The 26872-nt window shown below is 34.7% G+C and overlaps 2 protein-coding genes across 7 annotated transcripts in view; one reads left to right on the forward strand and one right to left on the reverse strand.

Moving 5' to 3' along the window:
• Positions 1 to 1714: 1714 nt before the first annotated feature.
• LOC142985550 (ras-related protein Rab-24-like) lies at positions 1715 to 12947 on the reverse strand. Its single transcript, XM_076133784.1, has 5 exons — positions 12598 to 12947; positions 9592 to 9680; positions 8678 to 8804; positions 7986 to 8133; positions 1715 to 7443 (listed from the first exon to the last, which is right to left on the reverse strand). Exons 1-5 carry the CDS (start codon positions 12709 to 12711, stop codon positions 7307 to 7309), a joined length of 615 nt encoding a protein of 204 aa, XP_075989899.1. The 5' UTR covers positions 12712 to 12947; the 3' UTR covers positions 1715 to 7306.
• A 3450-nt stretch (positions 12948 to 16397) lies between these two features.
• Positions 16398 to 26872, forward strand: part of LOC142985429 (uncharacterized) — a 38434-nt gene continuing 27959 nt past the window's right edge. For all 6 annotated transcript variants that reach the window (XM_076133593.1, XM_076133596.1, XM_076133595.1 and 3 more), the window contains exons 1-2: positions 16398 to 16779; positions 26028 to 26209. In XM_076133593.1, the coding sequence (XP_075989708.1) occupies positions 26071 to 26209 (139 nt within the window). In that variant the 5' untranslated portion in view covers positions 16398 to 16779; positions 26028 to 26070. The remainder of the gene's footprint in view (positions 16780 to 26027; positions 26210 to 26872) is intronic.

Here is a 26872-nt window from a genome sequence, read left to right on the forward strand (position 1 = left end):
TGTAACTTTCATTTCATAGCTGTATCAGGTTTTACTGTACAAATTGGCATAAGATTTTAGGGAATATTACCGCTTTTAGGTGGCCGGGCTGAAATATAATTTCAAGTGATTATTCTTTCTAAATATGTATGTATTATAATTTAAAATGAAAACGTTACATGTATTCTATATCTCTATATCTCATTATGTACTGGTATTAGTTTTTGGTAGGTGTTGCAGTTTTACTGTTTTATATTAACGAAATAATTTCAGCCCGGCCACCTGCAACCGCTAATATTTCGTATGCTATTGCATTTTAGGATTCGATTTTGTGTTACATATGCATAAATTATAGGGTACATTTCATCTGTAGCACAATATTGCCAGTATTTTTTCTAGATTAGTGGGAAACAAGGTGGCCGGGCTGAAAACGTCAGGCTGGCCCGGCCACTAAGAAGTGCACGTAATTTCTTTTAAAAAGAGTTACATTGAAAATGAAGGTGTTACATATATTAGTAGACCCGGGTACATTGGATTGATAACAATCTCATTATTAAATTCCATGGGGCCGGGCCAGCCTGACGTACATATCATTTGCCATTGTGTATTGGACGTAATCGGTCTGTAAATTCGTTCAGTGCGTTTTAAAGTGACAATCTGTGTTTTTATGGAAATGGAAGGTGAATAACTAGTTTTTATCAGCTGTTGTAAACCTTCGGGCATTATTTCATGGATATATTTATTCAAAATTATTATAAAGAATTTGTTCACGTACCATTTGAGTTTGCAGCGTGGTGTAACTCGTTTATAGTTATATTTTCTATATTCCAGTGTTTTGTAAATCACATAACCGAATGGGAAGTCCGATTCTAATAAAACAAAAATATTCTACTCGTAACCGTACGTCGTACTTACCTACCTACGTACAAACACTTTCTTAAAGTGTTTTATTTGGATAAGAATGTACCGTATTTTTATTGATAAAATATCTATGTCTACCTCTTTAAAAATGTGGATTTTTGTTAGGCATTTAATTGACAATCTTTTTATTTTATTGTAGAGTTACCCAGAAAAAAAGTGAAATATATTCCTCGAAGTTGAGAAGATTGAGTCGAAACTCAATGCGACGATGACGACGTGTTTTATGAGAATTCATAAACTTATGACGATTGGAAACCAGAAGTGAATGAGGATAGTGAAATATAATTTTTTTTTGTTTTTTTTTAATAACCCATATCTGTCCCACTGCAGGGCAAGGGTCTCCTCCCAAACGAATATAATTATAATCAATAATAAAATGTGTCTCGACAACTTGGTTTACAACCTCTGAAGTTTGCTAATTTTCGAAATTACTTGAAACGAACACTGTAGGCATGATATTGGTGACAAATAAAGACACTTTTATTTACGGGACTCTTTTGACGAATGTCGTTTTAGCCGAGTTTTTTTATATTTTAGTTTTGTATCCTCTCGGGCACCATACGCCATACGCAATAGATTTACATGGTGCCTGTGCGGCATCATCCGCACGGAAACGGTTAAAAGTAATGTAAATTATGAATATTTATTTTTATTAAAGTGACCTAGTGTCTAAGTAGTTGAACCGTTTGTGGTGAAATGTTGTTATGTTAAACAACAAGCGTGACTTGTATCACGGAGACGCTCAGCTCAAACACTGCACCTACATCTATGTAATGTACAAGTTAACACACTGATCGTTTAAATGAAACACAAATTAAAATATAAAGCTCTTTATTCCAACGATTAAAAATATAATCAGTATTAATTAGGTTAATTTTACTTACTTACTTAATTACTTAAATTTATTTCAATATTCGTGTCATATGTACATTAGCCTCAAAAATTTTCGATTACATCTTTTTTGTATGTAAGAAACAGTTTAATTTATTAATGTTTAACTCCCGCACTAACAATTGCTCTTGTGTCGCGGGGACTTTTACAAACATACACACAACGGACACAAAGTACAACCAGACCCGAAATAATTATTTGTGGATCGCACAAATAATTGTTCCGTGTGGGAATCAAACCCACGACTCAACAAATAAAACTGTACTTCTGTATGTAAAAAGTAGTTTAATTAATTAATTAATTTTTAACCCATTACTGTCCCACTGCTGGGCAAAGTTCTCCCTTATTACATATTTTTGCAATCAATCGTACATATAACACGAAGGTTTTAAATAGATGCAAGAGTACGCAATTTTTTGTGACTTTCAGACTTGGAAGGCTCAATGACATTAGCCGCCTCTATTAACCCCCAACGTAAAAAGAGGGGTGTTATAAGTTTGACGTGTCTGTGTGTGTGTCTGTCTGTCTGTGGCATCATAACTCCCGAGCGGATGCAGTGATTTCAATTTAGTTTTTTTTGTATGAAAGATTACTTATGTGCGAGTGTTCTTAGACATGTTTGATGAAAATCGGTTGAGCCGTTAAATAGTTGTAGGGGGTGAAAGTGAAGGGAGGAGAGGAAATTTACTCGGATGGGGTCTCAAATAGCTTCGTATGATGAGAAAGTTGGTGGAGGGAATATTAGAACGGCTTAACCTAACTAGCCAATCTAAAAGGATATAAAAAAATCGGAGTTTATTTTAATTTTTAATTTATAGTTACACACACACTGTATCGCACGTTCTTAGTATCGTACAGTATTACGCGCGGGTGCGCAGCGCGCTCCGAGAGAGCGATTTACTTCGCGGGCGCGGACAGATGAGCGCGGCGCGTGCTCTTTCCTTTCACCTTACACGCGCGATTGTTGTTTCATGCGCGATAGAGTGTGTGTGTAAAGGTGGCTATTACGCGAGCGCAGGGTCAGCTAGTATAAACATAAAATCACGCCTTTTTCCCATAGGGGTAGGCAGAGAGTCTATAAATATAATATTGGTTTCATACTCTTACATCTATACTTAAATAGGGGTATTTTAAATACTTTTTTAGTTACAATGGCAGCTACACTTGCATTATAAATTAAAACTTACTTCATTCATTATTAGGTCGGGGAAAAAGTCTTTTCGCATTATAGTATGTATGAACTTGTAATAAAATCTTTTCTCTACACAAAAAAGCTCGATATTTGGGTACCTCACGAGCTCACTGAAAGAAACCTAATGAACCGTGTACTCATTTGTGATTCTTGAAGCCAAAAAGATTTTGTTACAAGTTCATACTTACTATAATGCGAAATGACTTTTTCCCCGACCTGATATTATTATATTATACTTTAGTAAAACAACTAAGTAGAGAGACTCAGCATATTATTTCATCGTATGGTTATTGGTCAACCTAGTGTCAAAGTTGTTCAAGCCTAGCCTTTGACGTGGCTTAACGACTGTTATCTTAATTGACAACAACCGGGACCAACTTTTTTCGTGTCCGAAGCACGGAGACGCTTAGGGGGTGTACAAATTACGTGAAATGTTTAAGGGAGTTGGGGGTAGAGACAAATCTCGTCTAATCTTATGTTGGCGAGAGAAGGGGGGGGGGGGGCGGCAAATATCACGCAATTGTAAAATTAACACAAATTTTAAAAAACTCCTCACGTAGTTTATAGAACCCCTTTAGTTCAAATACGACAAAACGGTCACCCATCTTTGGAATGCCCGTGCTTGTTAAGCTTGTTTATAGGTACATATTATAATATGCTGTGTATTTCCAAAATAAAGTATCTGTATCAAACAGGTCACCGTCAGCTGTATAAGACGTGTCACTGATGTTATACATTCTGTATGTTGTATACCTCCAGCCGCGAACCTTGTATACAAGACTCTCTACTAAGTTATTAAACTAGCTTTTCCTTTCATAAATATAAATTATATAATTTGTTCAAATAGGCACTAAGAAATTTGTAAACACATTTAATTTAAGCCGAATCGGACCAGCCGTTTTTTCTAGCGAATTTAATAAATAGCTTAAATTTGACACCGGGATTTCAACTAGCATTTTACTGAATTTCATCAAAACAGTTCCAGGAGTTTAGCCGTGAAAGCGTAAAATACATACTTTCGCATCTATACTAATATTAGGTCGGGGAAAAAGTCTTTTCGCATTATAGTATGTAGGTACGAACTTGTAATAAAATCTTTTCTCTACACAAAAAAGCTCGATATTTGGGTACCTCACGAGCTCACTGAAAGAAACCTAATGAACCGTGTACTCATTTGTGATTGTTAAAGCCAAAGAGATTTTATTACAAGTTCATACATACTATAACGCGAAAAGACTTCTTCCTCGACCTAATATTATAAAATTGTAGAGATTGTTTTGTTTGTTTGAACGCGCTATCCTCAGGAACTACTGGTGCGAATTGAAAAAAAAATAACATCACGCTACGACCGTTAGAAGCAGAGTAGCAATGAAAAATGTTAAATAGATTTCATCACGATGTTTTCCTTCACCGTTGGAACAAGTGATAATGGAGAATGTTACTAGGTTTGCCAAATCGCTTTAAATTTTGACACAGTATAGCCTGTGTGTATACATATAAACTAGTTTTTGTTTCAGTCAAAAATACCGAATAGTTTTGATTTTATAAGCATTCAAAGTTTCGAAAAATATCGAGTCCCGCTAACGGCCGCGTGAGTGGTTGTGACGTCATACTACACTTGCGCCGCTCGGGCCGCGTCCCGCTTAGTATTAAGTTGCCAGCCGTTGTTGTTGGTGTAATAACTTGCGCAGTATTTTGTTGTGTTTGCGTCCGCTTATTACATTTATAGTGTAGTAATAGTAAATATTATTCAATTAATAAAGTGGATGAAGGATTTGAAAAAGGGCAATCGGATAATCTACCTAAAATAGATGAAAATAATGGTTGCGCATTATTTATCAACAAATAGAGATTTTGTTGCCTCCGAAATCCTTTTTATTATTAGAAATGCGAAAGTTTGTGAGAATGTATGCATGTATGTATGTACTATTTATTTATTTGTACTATTTACTCCGTACGTTTCGTGCAGTGGTTTAAGCGGTCACCTCGCCGCAATAACCGTAGCGCCGCGTGTGGAGGTTTTGAATCCCATCCGGGACAAATCTTTGTGTGATGAGCACGAGTATCTGTTCTGGTTGTTAATTTATCTATATATTGAGAAGTATATGAGTATGTTTATCAGTCATTTGGTTACCATTGTACAAGCTCTGCTTAGTTTGGAATCAAATGACCGTGTGTGAGTTGTCCAGCAATATTTAATATTTAATTCAATATTTAATGTATGTATATAGGTATGTATGTACATACGTACATATATATATGTACGTATGTATGGATGTTTGTTACTCTTTCACGCAAATGTGATATGTTGATATTTGATATATAGGTAGCTGAAGGCCCAGAATAACACATAGGCTACTTTTTATCCCAGAGTTCCCGAGGGATCGGGATTTACACGGGAAGGGTTTCCATAGAGACGAAATCGCGGGCGGCCTCTAGTATATTATACATATTTGTAATATCTATACTAGAATATTAGAAAGCTGAAGAGTTTGTTTGTTTGAACGTGCTAATCTCAGAAACTATTGGTCCAATTAAAAAAAACTTTCACTGTTAGATAGTCCATTTATCGAGGAAGGCTATAGGCTATATATCATTACGCTACAACCAATAGGAGCAGAGTACCAATAAAAAATGTTACAAAAACGGGGAAAATTTTGACCCATTCTCTCTTATGTGACGCAAGCGAAGTTGCGCGAGTCAGCTAAGTTAGATATTCACGATCACGCATATTATAAAGAAACAATTTTTAATCGAAATAATCGCGTACTTATTGATTTTACATTTTTCCTGCCACTGTAAAATCAATAAATTCGCGATCAATTCGGTGAGAAATGGTTTCATTATAAGATAAAATTAATTATTATTACTTATATACTTACCTACATAAAATTTTATTACATTTAGGCACAACATATGATTTCCTAGTATTTGAATTGAACATTTTTAAAAGTATTTAGGTATAATTTCAACGCACCGAGCGCGCGACCGCAAGCGGACTGTGTGAGCCAGACTGAGCGTAGTGTAGAGTGACGTCACACCGTCCCCGAGAGCAAGCGTCGTGCGGTTACAACTTGTTTTACTTATAAATCGGAAACTAATTGAGATATTGAAGTAATTCTTTCACTAGTATTTTTTATTTTTAACAAAGAATAAGGAATGCTAAAAATCTAAATTTGTTAACATTCTCCATTATTTCTAACTAGCTGACCCGCGCAACTTCACTTGCGTCACATAAGAGAATCATAATTTTCCCCATTTTTGTAACATTTTTCACTGGTACTCTGCTCCTATTTGTCGTAGCGTGATGATATTGTGTAGCCTATAGCCTTCCTCGATAAATGGGCTATCTAACACTGAAAGAATTTTTCAAATCGATCCAATAGTTCCCGGGATTAGCGCGTTCAAACAAACAAACAAACAAACAAACAAACTCTTCAGCTTTATAATATTATTATATATTATATATAATATATTAGTAATATATTAGTAATATATTAGTAATAGTAATTAGTATAGATACACACATAACTTGGAAAAGTCATTGGTGTGTTGTCTCGGGTTCGAACCTGTAACCACTTGCGTGGAAGGTACCAACTTATACCACTCGGCTATCACTGCTTAAACTTAAATATAAATTTATAAAAAAACTTTTTGGCATTTTAGCATCTATACGTTTTCTAGATCTTTTTCCAAATATGGTCAGTTTTTCTTTTTATCGTATGGTTAGTGGTCAACCTAGTGTCAAAGTTGTTCAAGCCTAGCCTTTGACGTGGCTTAACGACTGTTATCTTAGTAGATAACAACCGAGACCGACTTTTGACGTGCCCTCCGAAGCACGGAGACGCCCAGTTCAAATACCACTATGCAGTCACCCATCTACGGAACTACCGCGCTAAGGTTTACCCACAGATCGTTTACCGACCGGTGAGCGCAACTGGCTACGGGCACCTCAGCGACGATAAGGCGCGGACATTCTCTTAAAATAAATTTGACATTATTATAAAAACATTTAACAAGACACCAATATGATTGCTTTCTAATAAATTGCCGTTATAAAGTCAGCGACAATTGTCGCCGGATCAGCGACATATGTCGGTGAGTCGGCTACAAATGTCAGCGGGTCAGCAGCAATTATCGGCGTGTCGGCGACAAATGTCGGCGGGTCAGCGAAATATGTCGGCGTGTCGGCGACAATTGTCGGCGACTCAGCGACAATTGTCGGCGGGTCGGCAACAATTATTGTCGGTTGATCAGCGACAAATGTTGGCGGCTCAGCGACAATTGTCGGCGGGCCGGCGATTTTTGTCGGCGTAAATATTTTCAACAAATACAATATTCTTTGTTTTTCGCTTTGTAGGCGGCTTCGTCCTTAGCTAGTTGTACTCGAAGGTCTTCAACATTCTTCATCAGCTTAGCGTCTGCGGCACAATCATCCACTATCTTCTGGAAAAGCTCATCTGAAATAGAAAAAATATATAATTTTAGAAAGTGCTTTGCTACGGAAATTGGAGCGAAGCCGGGTTTTCATCTAGTAAAAATCTATACTAATATTATAAAGCTGAAGAGTTTTTTTGTTTGTTTGAACGCGCTAATCTCAGGAACTACTGGTCCGATTTGAAAAATTCTTTCTGTTCTAGATAGTCCATTTATCTAGGAAGACTATAATAATATATCATCACGCTACGACCAATAGAAGTAGAGTACCAGTAAAAAATGTAACGAAAACGGGAAAAAAATTTGACCCATTGTCTCTTATGTGACATAAGCGAAGAAGCGCAAGTCATCTAGTAATCTAAATTTTATTTTTGTAACATTTTTCACTGGTACTCTGCTCCTATTGGTCGTAGCGTAATGATATATAGCCTATAGCCTTCCTCGATAAATGGGCTATCTAACACTGAACGAATTTTACAAATCGGCCCAGTAGTTTCTGAGATTAGCGCGTTTAAACAAACAAAATCTTCAGCTTTATAATATTAGTATAGATTGATGGCCTTACCAACGTTTTCTCCAGTCTTGCTAGAAGTTAGATAATGTCCACACAAGCCCTGCGAGTACGTCGCGACAATGTCTTCGTTCACCGCGCGGGACACGTAGCCGCCGTCTAGCAGGTCCTTTTTAGTGCCGCAGAGATATACTTTACAATCCTTGAAATTAACAAATAAGTAATTTAAAGACTAAATAAAATAACATATTATTATATTATACTTAATTGAAGAATAGTTTGAAAATTGAGTTATAGCTTTTCACCTCGAGAAAGTAGAGGGCCTAAATCCCGTTGCATTACGTGAAATGCTGGGGCATCTAAAATAATACTGTTCTAGAGAATGCCGATACATCCCAATGCATCCCTTGAAATCCCGATGCTTCCCTAGGAATCTCGATACATCGCAAGAAAGCTCGACGAATGCCGAGAAATCAAAATCAAATCATTTATTAATTTAGGTCAAATATTGACAGTTATGATAGTCGTTACAATTACTGAATCTACCACTAGCTCGGAAAGAGTACAGCCTTATGAGAAGAGCTAGCAACAAACTCACACACTCTTTTCAATCGCCAAAAGATTTACAATGTGGTTGATACAATAATTGATCGTGCGAGGAGCTGCCAACAGATTTTAGTGCATGCCAAGGAATCCCAATGCATCCCTATAAATCCCGATGCATCCCGAGGGATACCACTACGTACCTCCTCAACAGTCCTCAGCTCCTGTAGCCAGTGTCTCAGTCTGTTCCATGACTCGATGGATGATGGTTCATAACATATAATGGCGGCGTGAGCGCCCCTGTAGTAGATTTTAGTCATTGCTTCATATCTGCAAGAAAGACACAATAAATTACAAATTGATCTAATTATATCTAACTCAAAGATTACTGACTGACATATACCATCTGTTTCTGAGTACATTTAACGGTAGTTTATCTATTCAATCGCGTTTTTTTATTTGAGTTTAAACGGTATTGAAATAGCGTTTAAACTCATATAAAAATTGCAATTGAATAGATAAACTACCGCTAAATGTACTCAGAAAACCGTGGGATAGTGATCTATCAACGCACAGCACAAACCACTGAACGGATCGGCCTGAAATTTGGCATGAAGGTAGATGTTATGACGTAGGCATCCGCTAAGAAAGGATTTTGATCAATTCTACCTCCAAGGGGATAGAATAGGGGATTAATGATTGAATGAAAAATCTGTCCTAAGGCACAAACCATGCGGACGAAGTAACGGGCAAAACCTAGTCTTTAATAAGACTGCCTCTATGGCGCAGTCGGTAGTGTATTCGACTGCTGATCATGAGGTCTCGTAAGTATCTGATTCCCGGGTTGGGCAAAGTAGTTTTACTCTTTTCTAATGTGTATTAAGGACGGCTTCTGTGGCGCAGTGGTTTAGGTCATTACTATTACGTCGGGAGGTCGTGGGTTGGATTCCCACATGAAACAATTTCAACAATTATATTTGTGCGATCTTCAAATAGCTGTTTAGTGTCTGGTTGTACTTTGTGTCCGTTGTTTGTATGTTTGTAAAAGTTCCCGCGACATAAGCAATTCTTAGTGCGGGAGTTGTCTTTTAACGAAAATAAATAAGGTTTATGTTACCTTTCACTGCCGGCTGTATCCCATATGCCTATGTTAAATTCTTTTTCTTGTGACTGCATCGTTTTAGCGCAGAACGCCGCACCGACTGTCTGAAACATAAACAAAACAAAATAAATATATATGTTAACTAGCTGACCTGAGAACTTCGCTTGCGTCATTTAAGAGAGAATGGGTCATAATATTCCCCGTTTTTGTAACATTTTTTACTGCTACTCTGCTCCTATTGGTCGTAGCGTGATGATATATAGCCTTCCTAGATAAATGGGCTATCTAACACTGAAAGATTTTTTCAAATCGGACCAGTAGTTCTTGAGATTAACGCGTTCAAACAAACAAACAAACAAACTTTTCAGCTATATAATATTAGTATAGATACAAAGTTTCCTCACAATGTTTTCCTTTACTTATTCATTTCAATAAAAATAAGATCAGTAGGTCAGAATGTACAGCATATTATCTATCTCTTTCTTACATATACTATTAAAAAGAGACAGAAATATCGTAGTAACAACAGTACTATAACAATAGGGTAAGAAAGAGCAATGAATATCAAAAGATGTCTAACAAAAGAATTGTAACAAAGAAATCTTTATGGTTTAAAATTGGGTAGTTGACTGGGTTAACGAAAAAATATTAAACTTGTACTCTTAAAAGGTTCATCCGAAATGCTCACGCTGTGCAATTTTTTCGTAAATAATGTTGAAATTGTAATTATTAGGTCGGCGAAAAAGTCTTTTCGCATTATCTATACTAATCTATACTAATATTATAAAGCTGAAGAGTTTGTTTGTTTGTTTGTTTGTTTGAACGCGCTAATCTCAGGAACTACTGGTCCGATTTGAAAAATTCTCAGTTTTCAGTGTTAGATAGTCCATTTATCGAGGAAGGCTATAGGCTATATATCATCACGCTATGACCAAAAGGTGGAGAGTACCAGTGAAAAATGTTACAAAAACGGGGGAAAATTTTGACCCGTTCTCTCTTATGTGACGCAAGCGAAGTTGTGCGGGTCAGCTAGTTAGTATAGATATCTCCATTCATATTGTTAAATACAATTATTAACTTTGTATCTTTATTCACACAAGTTCTTATCAATTACAATGATTTACTTTTTTATTATGAACGCAATACAATCCTACTATAATAAATGCGAAAGTTTGTGAGTATGTATGGATGTTTGTTACTCTTTCACGCAAATACTATTAACCCCCGGTTTCTGAGGTACATTTAGCGGTAGTTTATCTATTCAATAGCGTTTAAACTCATACAAAAAAACGCTATTGAATAGATAAACTACCGCTAAATGTACCTCAGATACCGGGGTTTAATCGATTACAATGAAATTTGGTATGTAGGTAGCTGAAGACCTAGAATAACACATAGGCTTTTTATCCCGGAGTTCCCTAGGGATTGGGGTCTTACACGGGAAGGGTTTCCATGCGGACGAAGTCGCGGGGGCCTCTAGTATAATATAACTAGCTAGAGTATTATATGAAACAGTTTTTTATTATATCTATCATTGTCTACAATTTTCCGGGTTTTATTTCCTTAAGCCCTATTAATTCATTTGTTTTCATCTATTTACTAAACTGCATTGAGGCGCTCATAGCCAGTTGCGCTCACCGGTCGGTAAACGATCTGTGGGGTAAGCAACCGTTGGCGCGGTCATTCATAGATGGGTGACCGCATAGAGGTATTTGAACTGAGCGTCTCCGTGCTTCAGAGGCCACGTAAATCGGTCCCGGTTGTTGTTTACTAAGATAACAGTCGTTAAGCCACGTCAAAGGCCTCTCGAGCGGCTTGAACAACTTTGACACTAGGTTGACCACTAACCATACGACAGAACAAAACAGAGACTAAACTGCACTTTTGTCGCAGTGGTTAACATGGGCACCTCGCCGCAATAATCGTAGCGCCGCGTGTGGTGGGTTCGAACCCCACCCGGGTCAAATATTTATGTGATGAGCTCTCAGCCTAGTTGTTAATGTATCTATATAAATATGTATTTAGAAGTATATAAGTGATTATCAGTTACTTGATAGTACATAGTACAAGCTCTGCTTCGTTTGGAATCAAATGACCATGTGTGAGTTGTCCAATGATATTTATTTATTTATTTCAAAGCTTAACTGTTGAAACTGTTCTTAAAGATAAGGTGGCTTATAATATAAGCAGAATATATCAGAAAATATTGCACTTTATCTAACCCGGTATCAAACTTAAACCTTAACCTTATGAATGGCAGTTGTAAACCACAGAGGCAGCGTATAATATAAGGACAAGTTAGACATATTGTTCTCTGTGTAAGATGGGTACAGGGAAGTCCTGACTTAATGAACTAATTAGTTTTCTATGCATAAATAAATATTATTTCACACTACAATAGTATTTACTAGAATAGAATAGGTAACAATGTAAATCTCTGTAAAAAATGGCTATACAAGTCATATTTAGACGCATCTAATAATTTTCAAGTTATTCGCTTAAAAATAATTTCATGAAAATCTACTACTTGTTTTTTTTTTTAAATGAGTTAGAACAATTTTTACAATAGATATGCCTAGATCAAAATAATGTGCTTAGTCATTACATAGAAATTTATGCAAGTCTATTAGTGATCTGTGGTCAAAAGAAATAATAATAATTTAAAAGAAATAAATAAAAAACTAAGTTTAAATTTTTTAAGAATTTTCTTAATCTATGAAGCAGTCTTTATGGGCAATTTTTTTTATAACATTAAAATATATAATGCGTTTTTTTTTATTTTAATTAACCAACTATATGTTTATTACTTAATTACGAGTCATTATTCTTTGAAATGATAGATAGAGTGCAAATATTTTAATTTACTGATAAAAACAACAATGCATTGTGGTGATAGACATTCACAATTATAAATTCGCAATCAGCAAACGCACTTATGTTCACGCGCAAAAGTCACAACTCATTCAGCCAAAGTCCGAAAAAAATAATTTAAAATTTAAATTAAATGCGAATAATACTTACATTTTGATAAGGTATATCAGCATTAAACCTACAATTAACGAATCTTAGCACCAAACTAGTTTTTCCAACATGTTCACTACCTAATAAAACTATTTTAAAATCACAACGACTCATTTTTTATATTTAATTATTTTTTTATAAAAAAAAATACGCAATAAACAATAACTTTTTTTTCTTAACACTGATACTTAGTTTAATGCCTAAGCTGGAACTATACAACATGCACCGTTAGTTTAAACTAGGGCAAAGATTAAGCAAAAATAATTAATTTATTATATTACCTATTTGTGACTAATTATTGTTTTCAAACAAAGTAACGCACATGACTTTTTTTTACGATTCATGTAAATACTTTGCTTGACAATAATGACGTTTGTCATAAGGTTTGTTATGACACAAGAACTTTCGTCTAGGAATTTAAACAGTTTTATTTTGAGCGTCGTTTATAAGGCTTTTTAATAAAGTTCTAGATAAAAAACTTTCAAAATCGAGTATTCCAGTAAAAGTTTTATTCTCTATTAAACTTATATACCTACTTTCCGTATCTAGGCACTTTTAAATCCAAGCTTTAGCTGCATTCGTAAAAATCGCAACTCAAAATTCAACATTAAAATATCTAAGTACTCAACCCTGCAACATACAGATAACAAATCATTTTGTTTTTTTATGATTTTTAACGTAAAAATCCCGACATTGACTACTGCCAAGATTTACTGTTTCCAAACTTATTTTTTTAGTCAGCTTCCGTTCTCATTTGACGGCCATTGATGGCCATCTTAAAGCGCGAATTTTAAAATCATGATGACCCAGAGTGCAACTTATGTCCTGCCTTGGACAAAATTAAACAATTTATTATTCACTTTTTTGTTAAGGATTTACTGCTATTATTTTGTTTATTTTTCGATGTATACCTATCATTCATTAAGTATAAGAATAGACAATCACTATACTAACCTTCTATTATCTCCAACGAAAAAATAAATGTGAAGGGAATTTATTTTGATTATAACAACTTACTATGTATCATAATAATTATTCATAGTTACCTTTTTAGTTCAGTATTTTTGTCAACGAGTATCTATTTTTAGCATATGAATAGATATATTAGGCCGTAATGACGTATTCAATGTAATCACGGTGACTCATACAAACGCATGTGCCTAAATCATTTACTATTAATGATTAATGATAATACTACGACAAAAAATATGCTTATTATGTCCTATAAAAGATAATTTGCTTGAAGGAAATCGTGAGGATTTGATTTTGAAAATATTATAGAGCTAGCCTTAGCTAGGATAATAGTCGTTTAAATTCCTTTTTTTTATGGTTTCAACTGGTTTTCTTTTCTGTAATTGTTTCAGAATACTTTACTAGCCTGCATCCTAAAGAGTTTCTGCCGGCGCATCGTCTGCATACACCTATTGTCGACTTTCTTTGTTCCACACAAAAATCAATGAATTGGTACCTATCTACTGAACAAAATCTATCTGATATTTCAGTTACCAGTACATAACTGTACTTAAAAAAAGTATTAAGTTAGTCGTAAAATGTTATTAAAAATACATACGGACATTTTGCTAAACTTAATCTGGACATTATGATAAGTTAAACGTAATAGGTACCTACATTCTATTTAAGGATTAAAAATAAAAGACTAGATTTTTTTTAAAGGTATTGTTTTATTATTAAAATCAATTAGCAAATGATCCACAACTCATTGGTTATCCCAGAAAAGTCTTTATACTTTTTCAAATGCCTGATTATCGTAACATATTTATCATTAACTCATTAGGGAGCTTTCGTTGAAGAAATTATGTAAATGCGGCCATATTGAACCGTACAATTAAGTATTTAAGTAATTATGTACTAAATACATTGTTACAATATTACCATAGAGACAGATGATTCTTGAATTATTTTTAGGTACGCAATAATATATAAAGGTATCTTAGCAGTATCCACCTATTTTAAAATCGAAGATAGCGAAGGTCATTGACATTACTAGCCGTGGAAGGCGCAATATACTTCAGAATAATAACTAAATGAAAGAAAACATCAAATTAACTTAATAACAAAAACAAAATGGTGGACTAGATTAATGTTATTGCTTTTTTTATAAAAAGCAATTACTCAAACCAGTCACATTCAGCCTATACACTTTTTTATTGGATCTGTTCTCTTTGTCTCCCTCTAATAATGTCTAACCCCACCCTCTGCTGGCAAACTATTGATTTTCATTCTTTAGGTCATATGTACTGATCGATAATGTACACAAGTTATCTACGCTTACTATCTTTATAACAACAGGCTTATACAAACAATAAGTTGTTTGAAACAAGTTTTTTTCTATTAAATAAATACATCGACAGATAAAGAGTTAGATATTAATATACGCTATAATTGTTTCATTGAAAAAAGGTTATTACTTTGACTACATTATAATATCTGCAAAGCTGGCTGTGTATTTTTTTTTTTATATTCGTTTTAAATATGGTTGTGTTGGACCAATGAGAACGAGATGACTAATTTAATTAACCCTAATTTAGTATTTAGGTGCGCTTATTCATCATAATATACTTAATGATTTAAATAAAGCTGCATTGTTTGGAAAATAAAATACTGTGACCAAAATATTTCGTATTTTAATACACTGTCTAACCCTTTGTTTGCTAACCTTTGTAATTATTATGAAATACATTAATAAAGTTCCCGGAAATAACAACACCAATACAGCCTTTATTTACAGTATGAATTACGTAATAAAATCAGTTAATCATAAAACTTTAATCACAAATATTGTAAAAAATCACCGAATGTTTATAGAAAAAATAAAAACCAACAAATACAGCGTATTTGTGGAAATATGTGGATTATTAAAAAATAAGTAAATAAACGACGAATATACGTCAGTGGTTGAAAGGCGAGCGAGTTCGTAACAAGGTGAAACCGCACAAAGCAAGCGATAACGCGGCCAGCGATAAACACGTCAAGTAGTTTATTACAATGCCAACTCGACGCTCGACCTACCTATAACTATCGCCATTTCGTACTGTCTCTCTCAGCGCCCCACACCCAAAGAATGTTGCTTGTTTATCGCATTTTCCGACTTTTTCATTTTGCGTTATATTTTTAGTAAAGATCACTCATACTCTTAAAATAATCTGTGTACATTTGTGATGTATTAATTTTATTTTTTAAGGCTTTAATTTAGATTTGAATCATTTTTGCTATAAGCCGACTGATTTACGAAGAGAGTATTTTCCTGCAGCAGACAATGGTTAACTTTTTGATGTGTTCCGTAGTGTACGTTGGATATTGAATATTGACATTAGTAGGTTGAATAATAATAATGTCTCATGTTGTAAAGACATGAAACAACATTTTAACAAACAATTTATTGGTAATGTACCTTTTGTATCAGTAAATGCACTGTTTTATCTTGAATAAAGTATTTTATTCTAAATAAACGCCACTTTAATTAAAAGAAAACTGATCTGTTTTCTAGTCTTCTTAAGAATTTAAAGATAGTATTTTTGCATAAATCATTCTAAATAACTATTTTTATTATATTCGTAACACACAAAATTATTTAAAATATAATATATTTAACTTATTTCGTCCATCACTCACGTAATGCGCAAACAATTTAATTCAATTAATTATTTATAGTACTTTCATACATTGAATCGGAACAAGCGTTTACGTCAGCGAATACTAACGTTATTCGTCCAAGTAGCACGTAATGTTGCCACAAAAAAAATAGGTTCGCCTTATAATTTCTTCCTTGAGGCAGTAGCGTTGCTAGCTTTAGTGAAATGGACGTCTAGCAATATTTCAGTACCTTGTGAATTTTGTTTATATCTTCGATAATCTACGCTAAAAACTTTTGTAATCACTTTTAAAGGCATTTTAATACAACAACGATGTAGTATCACGTTAAATTAGGAGTTGGAAACGTTTCTTTTGCGTATATTTCCGTTCTCGATATTACAGTGGGTTCATGTTGAATTGATCGTGTTGAAGTAACAACTTTATTTTACGATTTACGTTTTTCTGTTGTTATATTATGTTTGTATTGTGTTGTAATATAATTAATATTGTTATATCGTAAGTTTTAAGTGTAAAAAAGTGGTTTATCTTAGTGTTTTAATGTTTTATAATGGTGTTATAAGAATATAGGTGAGTCTTACTAATTTTACATAAAACTTGTTGTATTGATAAGGTTTAATTAACTTTGCGTGGTGTCTATCGAGATAAATCTACTTAAACGCGCTTAGTTTACGTTTTAAACTAAGAATTTTCCTATTTTAATGCGTATTTTTTGTCGTCAAGAAATTTTCTTTCATGGAAAATCTGCTAAGGCAGTCATTCTTATTTCTAGTGTACTCAAAGAGGAAAGTTTTCAATTAAACAGCATTACACCATCAAACTGTTTAGTATACAACCTTCACAGTCAATAATTACTGAGTTGGAACAAAAAAATCTCTGATTTGGTAAATAAAATAAAAAAAATATTTTTGTTGTTTATTTATCCTCATAATTTGCCAACTACCTAATTAACTAGGGAAATATACCTATGTATATTAAATAAGTCTATCATACACACACTAAAATGAAAGAAATACAAAATAAAACCATTAATAAATTAATAATGAAGTAAGATTTTCATCAATATAATTTACAGAGTACATAGACAAGACAATTACTTTTTTTTTATTTATTGGCTGTCAAAAGAGGTCATACATAACTCATAAAGGCTGTACAACAAGTGCTCTAAATAATATTACATGAATTGAGTATGATTTGTCCTATGTTTAGATGTTTTTTATCAATTTTAGTATTGATATATTGAAGGCTCTCAATCTACACTTAGTATGATGGACTTGTGGACTCAAGGCCCACCTTTTCCTTTATTGTAAAGAGATTCTTGTTTACATTTTGCATATACATAGACCCTTGCGTAGTAGTGGGACAGTAAAAGGTCTTTGATTACTATTTATCCTAAGTTTGGATGTAAATTTATCAATGTTAGTACTTGCTTAGGTCTTCAATCTACGCTTAGTATGCTGGACTTGAAGCCCAACCCTTTCTCTCCTTGGAAGGAGATTCTTACCTTTATTCAGCTTCTGTCATGGACTCAAAGCCTAACTCTTCCATCATTCAAAGAGATTCTTGTCCAGCAGTGGGAGGTAAAAGGCTTTGAGTACTATCTGTCCTAAGTTCTGGTGTTAATTGATCAATATTTAAGTCTCTAATCTTCACTTGCCATGGTGGACTTGAAGCTCAACCCTTCCTCACCTTGAAAGGAGATCCTTGCCTACACTAAGCTACTATAGTTAACTCAAAGCCAACTTTTCCCTCCTTGGTGGACTCAAGGCTCAACTCTTAATCCACCTAGGAAGAGATCCTTGCCTAAACTAAGCTACTGTGGTGGAGTCTATGCCCAACTCACCCTTTCCCTGTTAAAGAAGATCCTTGCCCACACTTCGCTATAATGGTGGACTCATAGCCCCACTTTCCCTCTCCTTGTAAAGTTATCTTTGCCTACCCATTGTGGTAGACTCAAGGCCTAATTCTTCCATCATTGGAAAGACACCCTTGTCTAGCAGTGGGACAGTTATATATGTCTTTATGTGTATCAGTATACTGCTTATAAACTTAGCAATACTTAAGAATATTTGTCTGGTTACAGTACAAGCTCTGCTTAGTTTGTAATCAGATGACCTTGTGTGAGTTGTACAAAGATATTTTGGTTTCTACTATAATAGATTTTGAACTATCACATGCATTAATAGAAGTAAATTATGTATAGGTACTCTATGTTGTTTGTTTTTCTACAAAGATTTGTTTTCATTAGTCAAGTTACCTAGAATGATTTTCTTAATGTCAATAAGCTTTTTCCTTTTCTATGACTAATTATACTATTGGTCTTTACTGTCCCACCGCTGGGCATGAACTAATGAAAGAATGGCATCGAATCAATGTAAAGTGATTGACTGACTGACTGAATCTTAAGACTATTGACTCCAAGTAGCTGATATACCTACCTAATACTATAGCTGTGGAATTGACTATACAGTAGTACAGTCATAATATACAAAACATAAACATTAATATCATGTAACATTCTTCAATACAAAGTCCTTAACCCGCACTTGGCCAGCGTGGTAGACTTTAGGCTTAACTCCTCCCCCTTTAGACAGATGTCCTTGCTTTGCAGTGAGACACTAATGAGTGCAAAAAAAAAATCTTTAACATTATTTATAAGGGTCCCTTATGTTCTCATTTAAAAAGAAAAAGTACAGCAGAAAGAAAAAAAAATGCATTTGAGCTTACCTGCAAGGGTTTACTGCAGTCTGTTAATCAACATCTCGTCCCCGTGGGTGTAGGCAGAGACCAAAGAATACCACTTGATATAATACAAACTACTTTTGCTTCATTTAATATGCTAGTACTGTTTTTAATATACATAACATCACCCCTATTTCCTATAGGGGTAGGCAGACAGCAAAGAACACTACATGCTATAATACAAAATTTGTTTTTCTTGGTAATATTTTAAACATACATTCATACTTATATACAAAATCATGGTTATTTCCCAGTAGGTAGAGACCAAAGAACACCACTTGGTATGATCCTTACAAACATCCCTTGCTTCATTCACATACATACATCAGTTCATACATTTATCTGAGAAAGTGTACACAGACAGACTTTTACATTTATAATATTAGTATAAGGGTCGTTCTAAGTTATGAGGTAATTTCAATGTCAATGAATTTTTTTATATTTTTAATTGATAATTTATTTAAAATAAAGCTGTGAGAATATCAAAGTCAGTATCTTCTGTAAGGTCACTAAAATTCACCGATGAAATGTTTTTAATTTAGTCACAAAAGCGCCTTATACATGAAAAATTTATCTCCCCTGGTCTGTCCTTTAACCAATCATGTTAATAAATTAGTATTTTTAACTATCTTTAAATTATTAAATAAATTAAATTGTGTATTATTTAAAAACTAGACAAACTAAATTAAAGCAATGAAAAAAATAAAAAAGGTAACATTTAGATATTCATAAAATGTTTAATATTGAAATTTGTCCCTTGTATATAGCATCTCTTCCCCTGGCGTTTTGTTTTCATTAAAAACTCACGACTTTTAATTTCGCCGCGTAAATTCTGACCTTGAGCACAAAGTTACTAACGTGAAGTTGACAGCAAGCCGTCGGCGCGAATGCGCCCGCCATATGGTTCGCTATTACACAGACGCCACTTGGTGAAAACTGTCGTGGTTCAGTGAGTGTGTTCTTTCCCCTGGTAAGATTTTATTCTTTATTATAGGCATAAATATTTTATTTTCTTCCTAGAATTACTGTAATGTATGCAAAGAATCGTAATCTTCCCGTCTAATAACTTGTTACAAAAATTTAGACTTTTATATCGATATTTTGTCGAAATAGTATCTCCCTTGTCTTCTTTCCCCTGCCGCTTAAGGTACCAGGGGAGATACTTACTGCTCAGGGGAGATAACTGCTTCCTGCTTATGATGCAGTTATCCATTATTTAGTATCCGAGTGTATTTACCTAGTCTGGTTTTAGTTTAAACATAAATCTTGTTATTTTAAATGTCGATTGTACGAGTGTTTATTGTCGCTTTCATCCTAAATATCTCATACCAGGTAGTGTTCCTCGAAACTCTTATTGTTTTTGTAATAAGTAAAGGAGCAGTCCTTTTTAACCCGGTTACCTTATAGAAAAACGTCGATGCCAAGTTACCATATTTTGGTTGCAGATTATGGCGGCACGAAAAAAAATGACGCGTGAAGAACGCTTAGAAAAAAAACGTGTAGCGGAAAGACTGAGATACCAAAAAATAAAAAATGACCCTGTGAAATATGAACAGCAAAAGATTAAAGAGCAAAAGAAATATGATAAGAAAAAAGAAGGACTAATTAAAACTGTGAATGAAATGACACCTAGAGAACAAACAAATTGATTTTCGTATAATGTCATGTTTTTGTTGCTTTGTAGGAATGAAAGATTATTTTATAGTGAAGTCTGATGGCTGTTGAAATTAAGTCTGATTAATATTAAATAAAAATGAAGTTGATTCTCAAACTACCACTGTTATTTATTTCATAACACAACATAAATGTCCCTCCCCTGTCCTCAGTATCTCCCCTGGTCAGTTATAAAATGGTAAAAAATTAAGATTTTGTCTGGCTGTTGTCTGGATATGAAGATAATAAGTGTTTTGGTAAGAAAATACTGATACTACATTAATTTTTTATCATTTTTGTCATGCCACCTCTTCTAACATCATATTACCTCTTAACTGAGAATGACCCATAAATAACATCTAGATTTCATGTCTTGAGTGAAGATCTGTACCCAATTGAGGTATGGTCCAAAATTATATAATATTAAATGGAAATTATTTAAAATATACTGGTTTCTACTTTATTATGTAAAGCTATTATTGGAAAACTAGTTTGTTGATTATTTACATTGATGTAGTGTTTTAAAAGAATTTAATTATATGTGTTTTGTATGACAATGTATGTATGTGAATGAAGCAGAAGTTTGCTGGGATAGCAACTAGTGACAGTCTTTAGTAGTTGTCTACTCCAATTAAAAGAGGAGTGATGTTAAGTAGGATTCTAAAGATATAAAATTGCATGTTTTGTATGACAAGATGTATGGATGTGAATGGAGCAAAACACACTTGTAGGATTCATAGCAAGTAATATTCTAAGGCCTATGTCAAACTCCATTAAAAAAGGAAGCAATTTTATGTACCTATCTAGGATTATTAATAAATAATTCACCTAGGTAGATGCATCTATACTTTATTTTAATATTGACGGATGTGCATGAAGCGCATACTTTTTAAATAAGATGTGATTTAATTAACTAATCACTATTTAATATTATAAATAAACCAATTATTGTCCTACTGCTGGACATGGGTCTTCTCCCAGAATAAGATAAGGGTAGGGTCTTAGTCAGTTGAACACATTATACAACGTGTCCCAAAACTCAACGTCAAAACGAAAACCTGAGCTAGGCCGAGTTGGGTTGGCTCTCAAAAAATATTTAAAAAAAATCTATCTCATGTAGTTTCAAAATGACAACCATTTTTGTAAATTGTCACCCTCTGATGAGTTTACGTCTACTGTGGCTACAAATGACTTTTTTTCTAGTTCTTTTTTTGTGTGGAGTATTCCTAAGTAACGCTACTACAAATTTCAATTCATTATTTGCACACAACTTCATTGAAATTTCTGAAAATATCCCTTTTATGGCGAATTATGCCTTGAAAATATTTCATCACTCAACTTTGGCAGTCTGTCCTGAAAAATAATTGTATAAAGCTTTTTCGGCATGTACCCTTAAAAGTTGGCGCATTTAATGGGCTTTCGAAAATGGTATAACACTTACTAAACTATTTCATAGACGATTGGAAAATAATAAAAATCTTAAGATAGTTGATATTTAATTTATTATTAGTTCGTCATAAAACTTTCTCAAAATTATTCTAATGTCATCTAGGCGTTCTGTAAGGTGTAATTAAAGGGAAGTAATGTTTAATAACTAATCTATAAAATAGTTTAGTAAGTGTTATACCATTTTCGAAAGCCCATTAAATGCGCCAACTTTTAAGAGTACATGCCGAAAAAGCTTCGTACAATTATTTTTCAGGAAAGACTGTCAAAGTCGAGTGATGAAATATTTTCAAGGCATAATTCGCCATAAAAGGGATATTTTCAGAAATTCCAATGAAGTTGTGTGCAAATAATGAATTGAAATTTGTAGTAGCGTTACTTAGGAATACTCCACACAAAAAAAGAACTAGAAAAAAAGTCATTTGTAGCCACAGTAGACGTAAACTCATCAGAGGGTGACAATTTACAAAAATGGTTGTCATTTTGAAACTACATGAGATAGATTTTTTTTAAATATTTTTTGAGAGCCAACCCAACTCGGCCTAGCTCAGGTTTTCGTTTTGACGTTGAGTTTTGGGACACGTTGTATATTGATAGGTAGATACCTATGTGAAAAGGGTGTTATGAGTTTCTTGCCAGCTCTTCTCAAAAGGCTTTATGCTACACATTTTCTGAGCTTTTGGTAGGTCCAGAAGTCATAATTCTTCAATGTTATACTTAAATTTGACAATAAAAAAACCTGCCCTAACCTATTTGGCAAATTAATCTTAAGTTCTTATGAGACAAAACTGAATGATGAACCATCATAATATTATGAAGCAGTTTGTTTTGACAACAGGTTGTAAACCTGTGAAAGGACACAGGTTGACAGGTATTTGACAGTTGACAGCTATGACAATCACCTGTTATTACACCTGTGGTCTTGTAAGAATAAAGCTTTTGTTATGAAGGGTGTATTAGGGTGTTCTGCAACCCCTAAGAAAAAAAAAATGCTTTTGACACCAAAATCATCCCTTTGACGACGCGCTCATAGCCAGTTGCGTTCACTGATCGGTAAACGATCGTATCGTATGGTTAGTGGTCAACCTAGTGTCAAAGTTGTTCAAGCTGAAGGCCTTTGACGTGGCTTAACGACTGTTATCTTAGAAAACAACCGAGACCGACTTTTTACGTGCCCGAAGCACGAAAGATATCTACTCCTTTGTCTTACTTTCCCTTTCTCTTTTCTTTAATGTCCCACTGCTGGGCAAGGGTCTCCTCTCGTAATGAGGGAGGGGTTAGGCCTTGAGTCGACGCTGGATTGACACACGTAATTGTGGATTGGGGACTTTGCATACCTTTAAGAACTGTTATAAAGAACTCTCAGGCTTACAAGGTTGCATCACTATGTTTTCTTTCACCATTGGAACAAGTGACAATTATTTCTATTACACACACAACTTCGGAAAGTCATTGGTGTGTTAATTCGCGTTCGAACCTGCAACTACTTGCGTGGGAGGTAGCAACTTATACCACTCGGCTGTTAAAAAAGACAAAATTATTGTTCTTAAAAGTTATGTACTTCTTTTTTCTTATTTATTTTGTACATATGAACATTACAATTATTGTTTATTTCAAGTAAACTCGCCAAACTCTAACGTTTGGTGGCGATGCGTAAATGAGGTCCAAATCGAATTAGAAAAAAATACACTAGTTTTCATATGCACTTTAAAGCTTAAAAACCTGTTTACAAAACAGGTATAATCTTTAAATCAGGTAGCGCACGTGCTCAAATCTTTTGTAAAAGTCCCCCTTCTTTAAAAGTCTTTATAAAGTCCCCTAACTGTATTTTTTTCAGATCACCTTTCTTATAAGGGGAGTCTTTTGTTATCAATAGTATTCGTTTGGCAACAACTTACTTTTTTTGATGGACGCATTTAATACTGCCTCCGTGGCGCAGTGGTTAAGGTCGCTACTATTGCGCCGGGAGGTCGTAAGTTCGATTACCACATGGAACAATTGTATGTTTGTAGTCATATTAAATTCCCCGCGACACAAGAGCAATGAAGCATGGAAGTTGTCCTTTAAAATAAAGAAAAATAATAAGAACAGTCCGAAATAGGTACTTTATTACTTCTGTTCGCCACTTCGATCGCGTGACGATTTCCCTGGCTAAATCTATACTATCTATACTAATATAATAAAGCTGAAGAGTTTGTTTGTTTGTTTGATTGTTTGTTTGTTTGTTTGTTTGTTTGAACGCGCTAATCTCAGGAACTACTGGTCCGATTTGAAAAATTATTTCAGTGTTAGATAGCCTATTTATTGAGGAAGGCTATAGGCTATATATCATCACGCTACGACCAATAGGAGCAGAGTACCAGTAAAGTTGCGCGGGTCAGCTAGTATATCATATAGCCGAATATCGGCTACGCGGACACTACAGTCCTATATCGACCAATGACAGGTTTTCATCTGACAAGTTGACACCTGTTGCTCACTTCACTTTTCTAAATAGACTAACAGGTTGTAGGAAGTCAAATAAGAATTTAAAAGTCGATACAGTCAACCTGGGTAATATTGAATCATTTGGGTAACATTGACAGTCGGAATTTGAACTAGTTTCGATTATTTTTTCATATGAAACCAACACAATTGATAAAGATTCATTTTAGTTTTGCAAACTTGCTTCAATCGAATTACGGGCTGATGGCTTATGTCAAATTAATTATATAATATTATAATATAATATTATTTTTTCATATGAAACCAACACAATTGATAAAAGTTTGCAAAACTAAACCTTAAAAATCAACCTTTATCAATTGTGTTGGTTTCATCTGAAAAATAATCGAAACTAGTTCATATTTCCACTGTCAATGTTACCCAAATGATTCAAAGTTACCCAAATTGACCTTAATGGATTTGATTAAAATCTTATTCGAATTAAACTATCATTTTGCGTGATTATTCTATAATATACATTTTTTAATTAGCAGTGATAGCCGAGTGGTATAAGTTAGTACCTCCCAAGCGGTTGCAGGTTGTAACCCGACGCAAAACATTATTACAAGTTCATACATACTATAATGCGAAAAGACTTTCCCCGACCTAATAATATTGAATTTAGAAGCAAAACAATGAGGTTGGTGCGTAGTACTCGTAACCGGCGGTCCTGTATGACAACATGTATGTATGTGAATGAAGCAAGGGAAGTTTGTAAGGATCGTACCAAGTGACGTTCTCTGGTGTCTGCCTTATGGGAAAAAGACGGGACTTTGTTGTATCAATTAATTAGATGTTCATATAAAATATAGTACGCACCATTTAACTTATGACTGCCTCCGTGGCGCAGTGGTTTAGGTCGCCACGCCGCTACTATTGCGTCGGGAGGTCGTGGGTTAGATTCCCACACGGAACAATTATTTGTGCGACCCACAAATACACACACAGTGGCCGTGAGTTTCTTGCTAGCTCTTCTCATAAGGCTGTACCCCCTTTTCGAGCTAGTGGTAGATTCAGTAATTGTAACGACTATCATAAGAGTCAATATTTGACCTAAATGAATAAATGATTTGATTTTGATAAGTTTAGGGTAAAAAAAAAACACTAGCCTCTATCTCATGAACCGTGAAAGATAAACAGTTGATTTTTTCCCACAGGGGTAGGCAGACAACTGTAGTGCCAAATGTTAAAATAAATAAATATGATTGGACAGCTCACACACGGTCATTTGATTCCAAACTAAGCAGAGCTTGTACTATGGTAATCATATAACTGATAAACATACTTATATACTTCTAAATAGATACTTATATAGATACATTAACAACCACACTCAGAACAAATACTCGTGCTCATCACACAAAGATTTGTGGGGGGATTCGAACCCACCACACGCGGCGCTCCGGTTGTTGCGGCGAGGTGACCGCTTAAATCACTGCGCCGAACGTGCGGTTTAATACCATAATTAATCAATTATTTTCTTTCTATTCCAGTATAATATATAAAAATTATATAAATTAAATCAGATTATATATAATGGCGTTATGTGAAAGTCAATTGGACTGCGCGCTCCCCCAACTGAAGAGGGAAGACAGCAGTGAGGGTAGTCAGAAGGAGAGCCCCGAGAAGAAACCCAAGATGGAACCTAATGGAGATATATATGGGTTAAACCAAGGTAAGGAATAATACAGTCTTTTTTTCTTATCGTATGGTTAGTGGTCAACCTAGTGTCAAAGTTGTTCAAGCCGCCCGAGAGGCCACTGACGTGGCTTAACGACTGTTATCTTAGTACAACAACCGGGACCGACTTTTAACGTGCCCTCCGAAGCACGGAGACGCCCGCTCCGACGGTCACCCATCTATGGATTGACCGCGCCAAGGTCTGCTTAACCCACAGATCGTTTACCGACCGGTGAGTGCAACTGGCTATGGTTAGTGGTGCACTTAGTGTCAAAATGGTTCAAGCCGCCCGAAGGTCTTAAGGGAAGCCCCGAGAAGTAGTCTTAGATAGAGCCGAATGTTGCCTATGTTGGAGTCGGCTTCCAGTCTCACCGGATGCAGCTGAATACCAGTGTTTTACATGAAGCAACTGCCTATCTGACCTCCACAACACAGTTACCTGGGTTATACACGATACCCCTCGGTAAGACTGATTGTCAGAATTTCAAGCTTCTGACTACTGTCAAAGATCTTCGAAAATGACAGCTGAGACCCACAACTTAACGTGCCTTCTAAAACATGGAGGAACTTGATATGTATAAGATGGTCACCCATCCACAGATCAACCTCGACAAGCGCAGCTTAACCTCAGATCGATCCGCGCGGCTGTTGTTAACTA

This window comes from Anticarsia gemmatalis, chromosome 30 (genome assembly GCF_050436995.1).
Source record: "Anticarsia gemmatalis isolate Benzon Research Colony breed Stoneville strain chromosome 30, ilAntGemm2 primary, whole genome shotgun sequence".
NCBI lineage: Eukaryota > Metazoa > Arthropoda > Insecta > Lepidoptera > Erebidae > Anticarsia > Anticarsia gemmatalis.

Bases quoted from the DNA above. Each gene is read 5' to 3' on its own strand.
- LOC142985550 (XM_076133784.1), bottom strand. From the start codon at position 12,711: ATGAGTCGTTGTGATTTTAAAATAGTTTTATTAGGTAGTGAACATGTT. The intron at 8,134-8,677 runs GTACGTAGTGGT...GTTAATTTCAAG, and splicing joins AGCTGAGGACTGTTGAGGAG to GATTGTAAAGTATATCTCTG. The intron at 7,444-7,985 runs GTAAGGCCATCA...TTTCTATTTCAG, and splicing joins CAAGACTGGAGAAAACGTTG to ATGAGCTTTTCCAGAAGATA.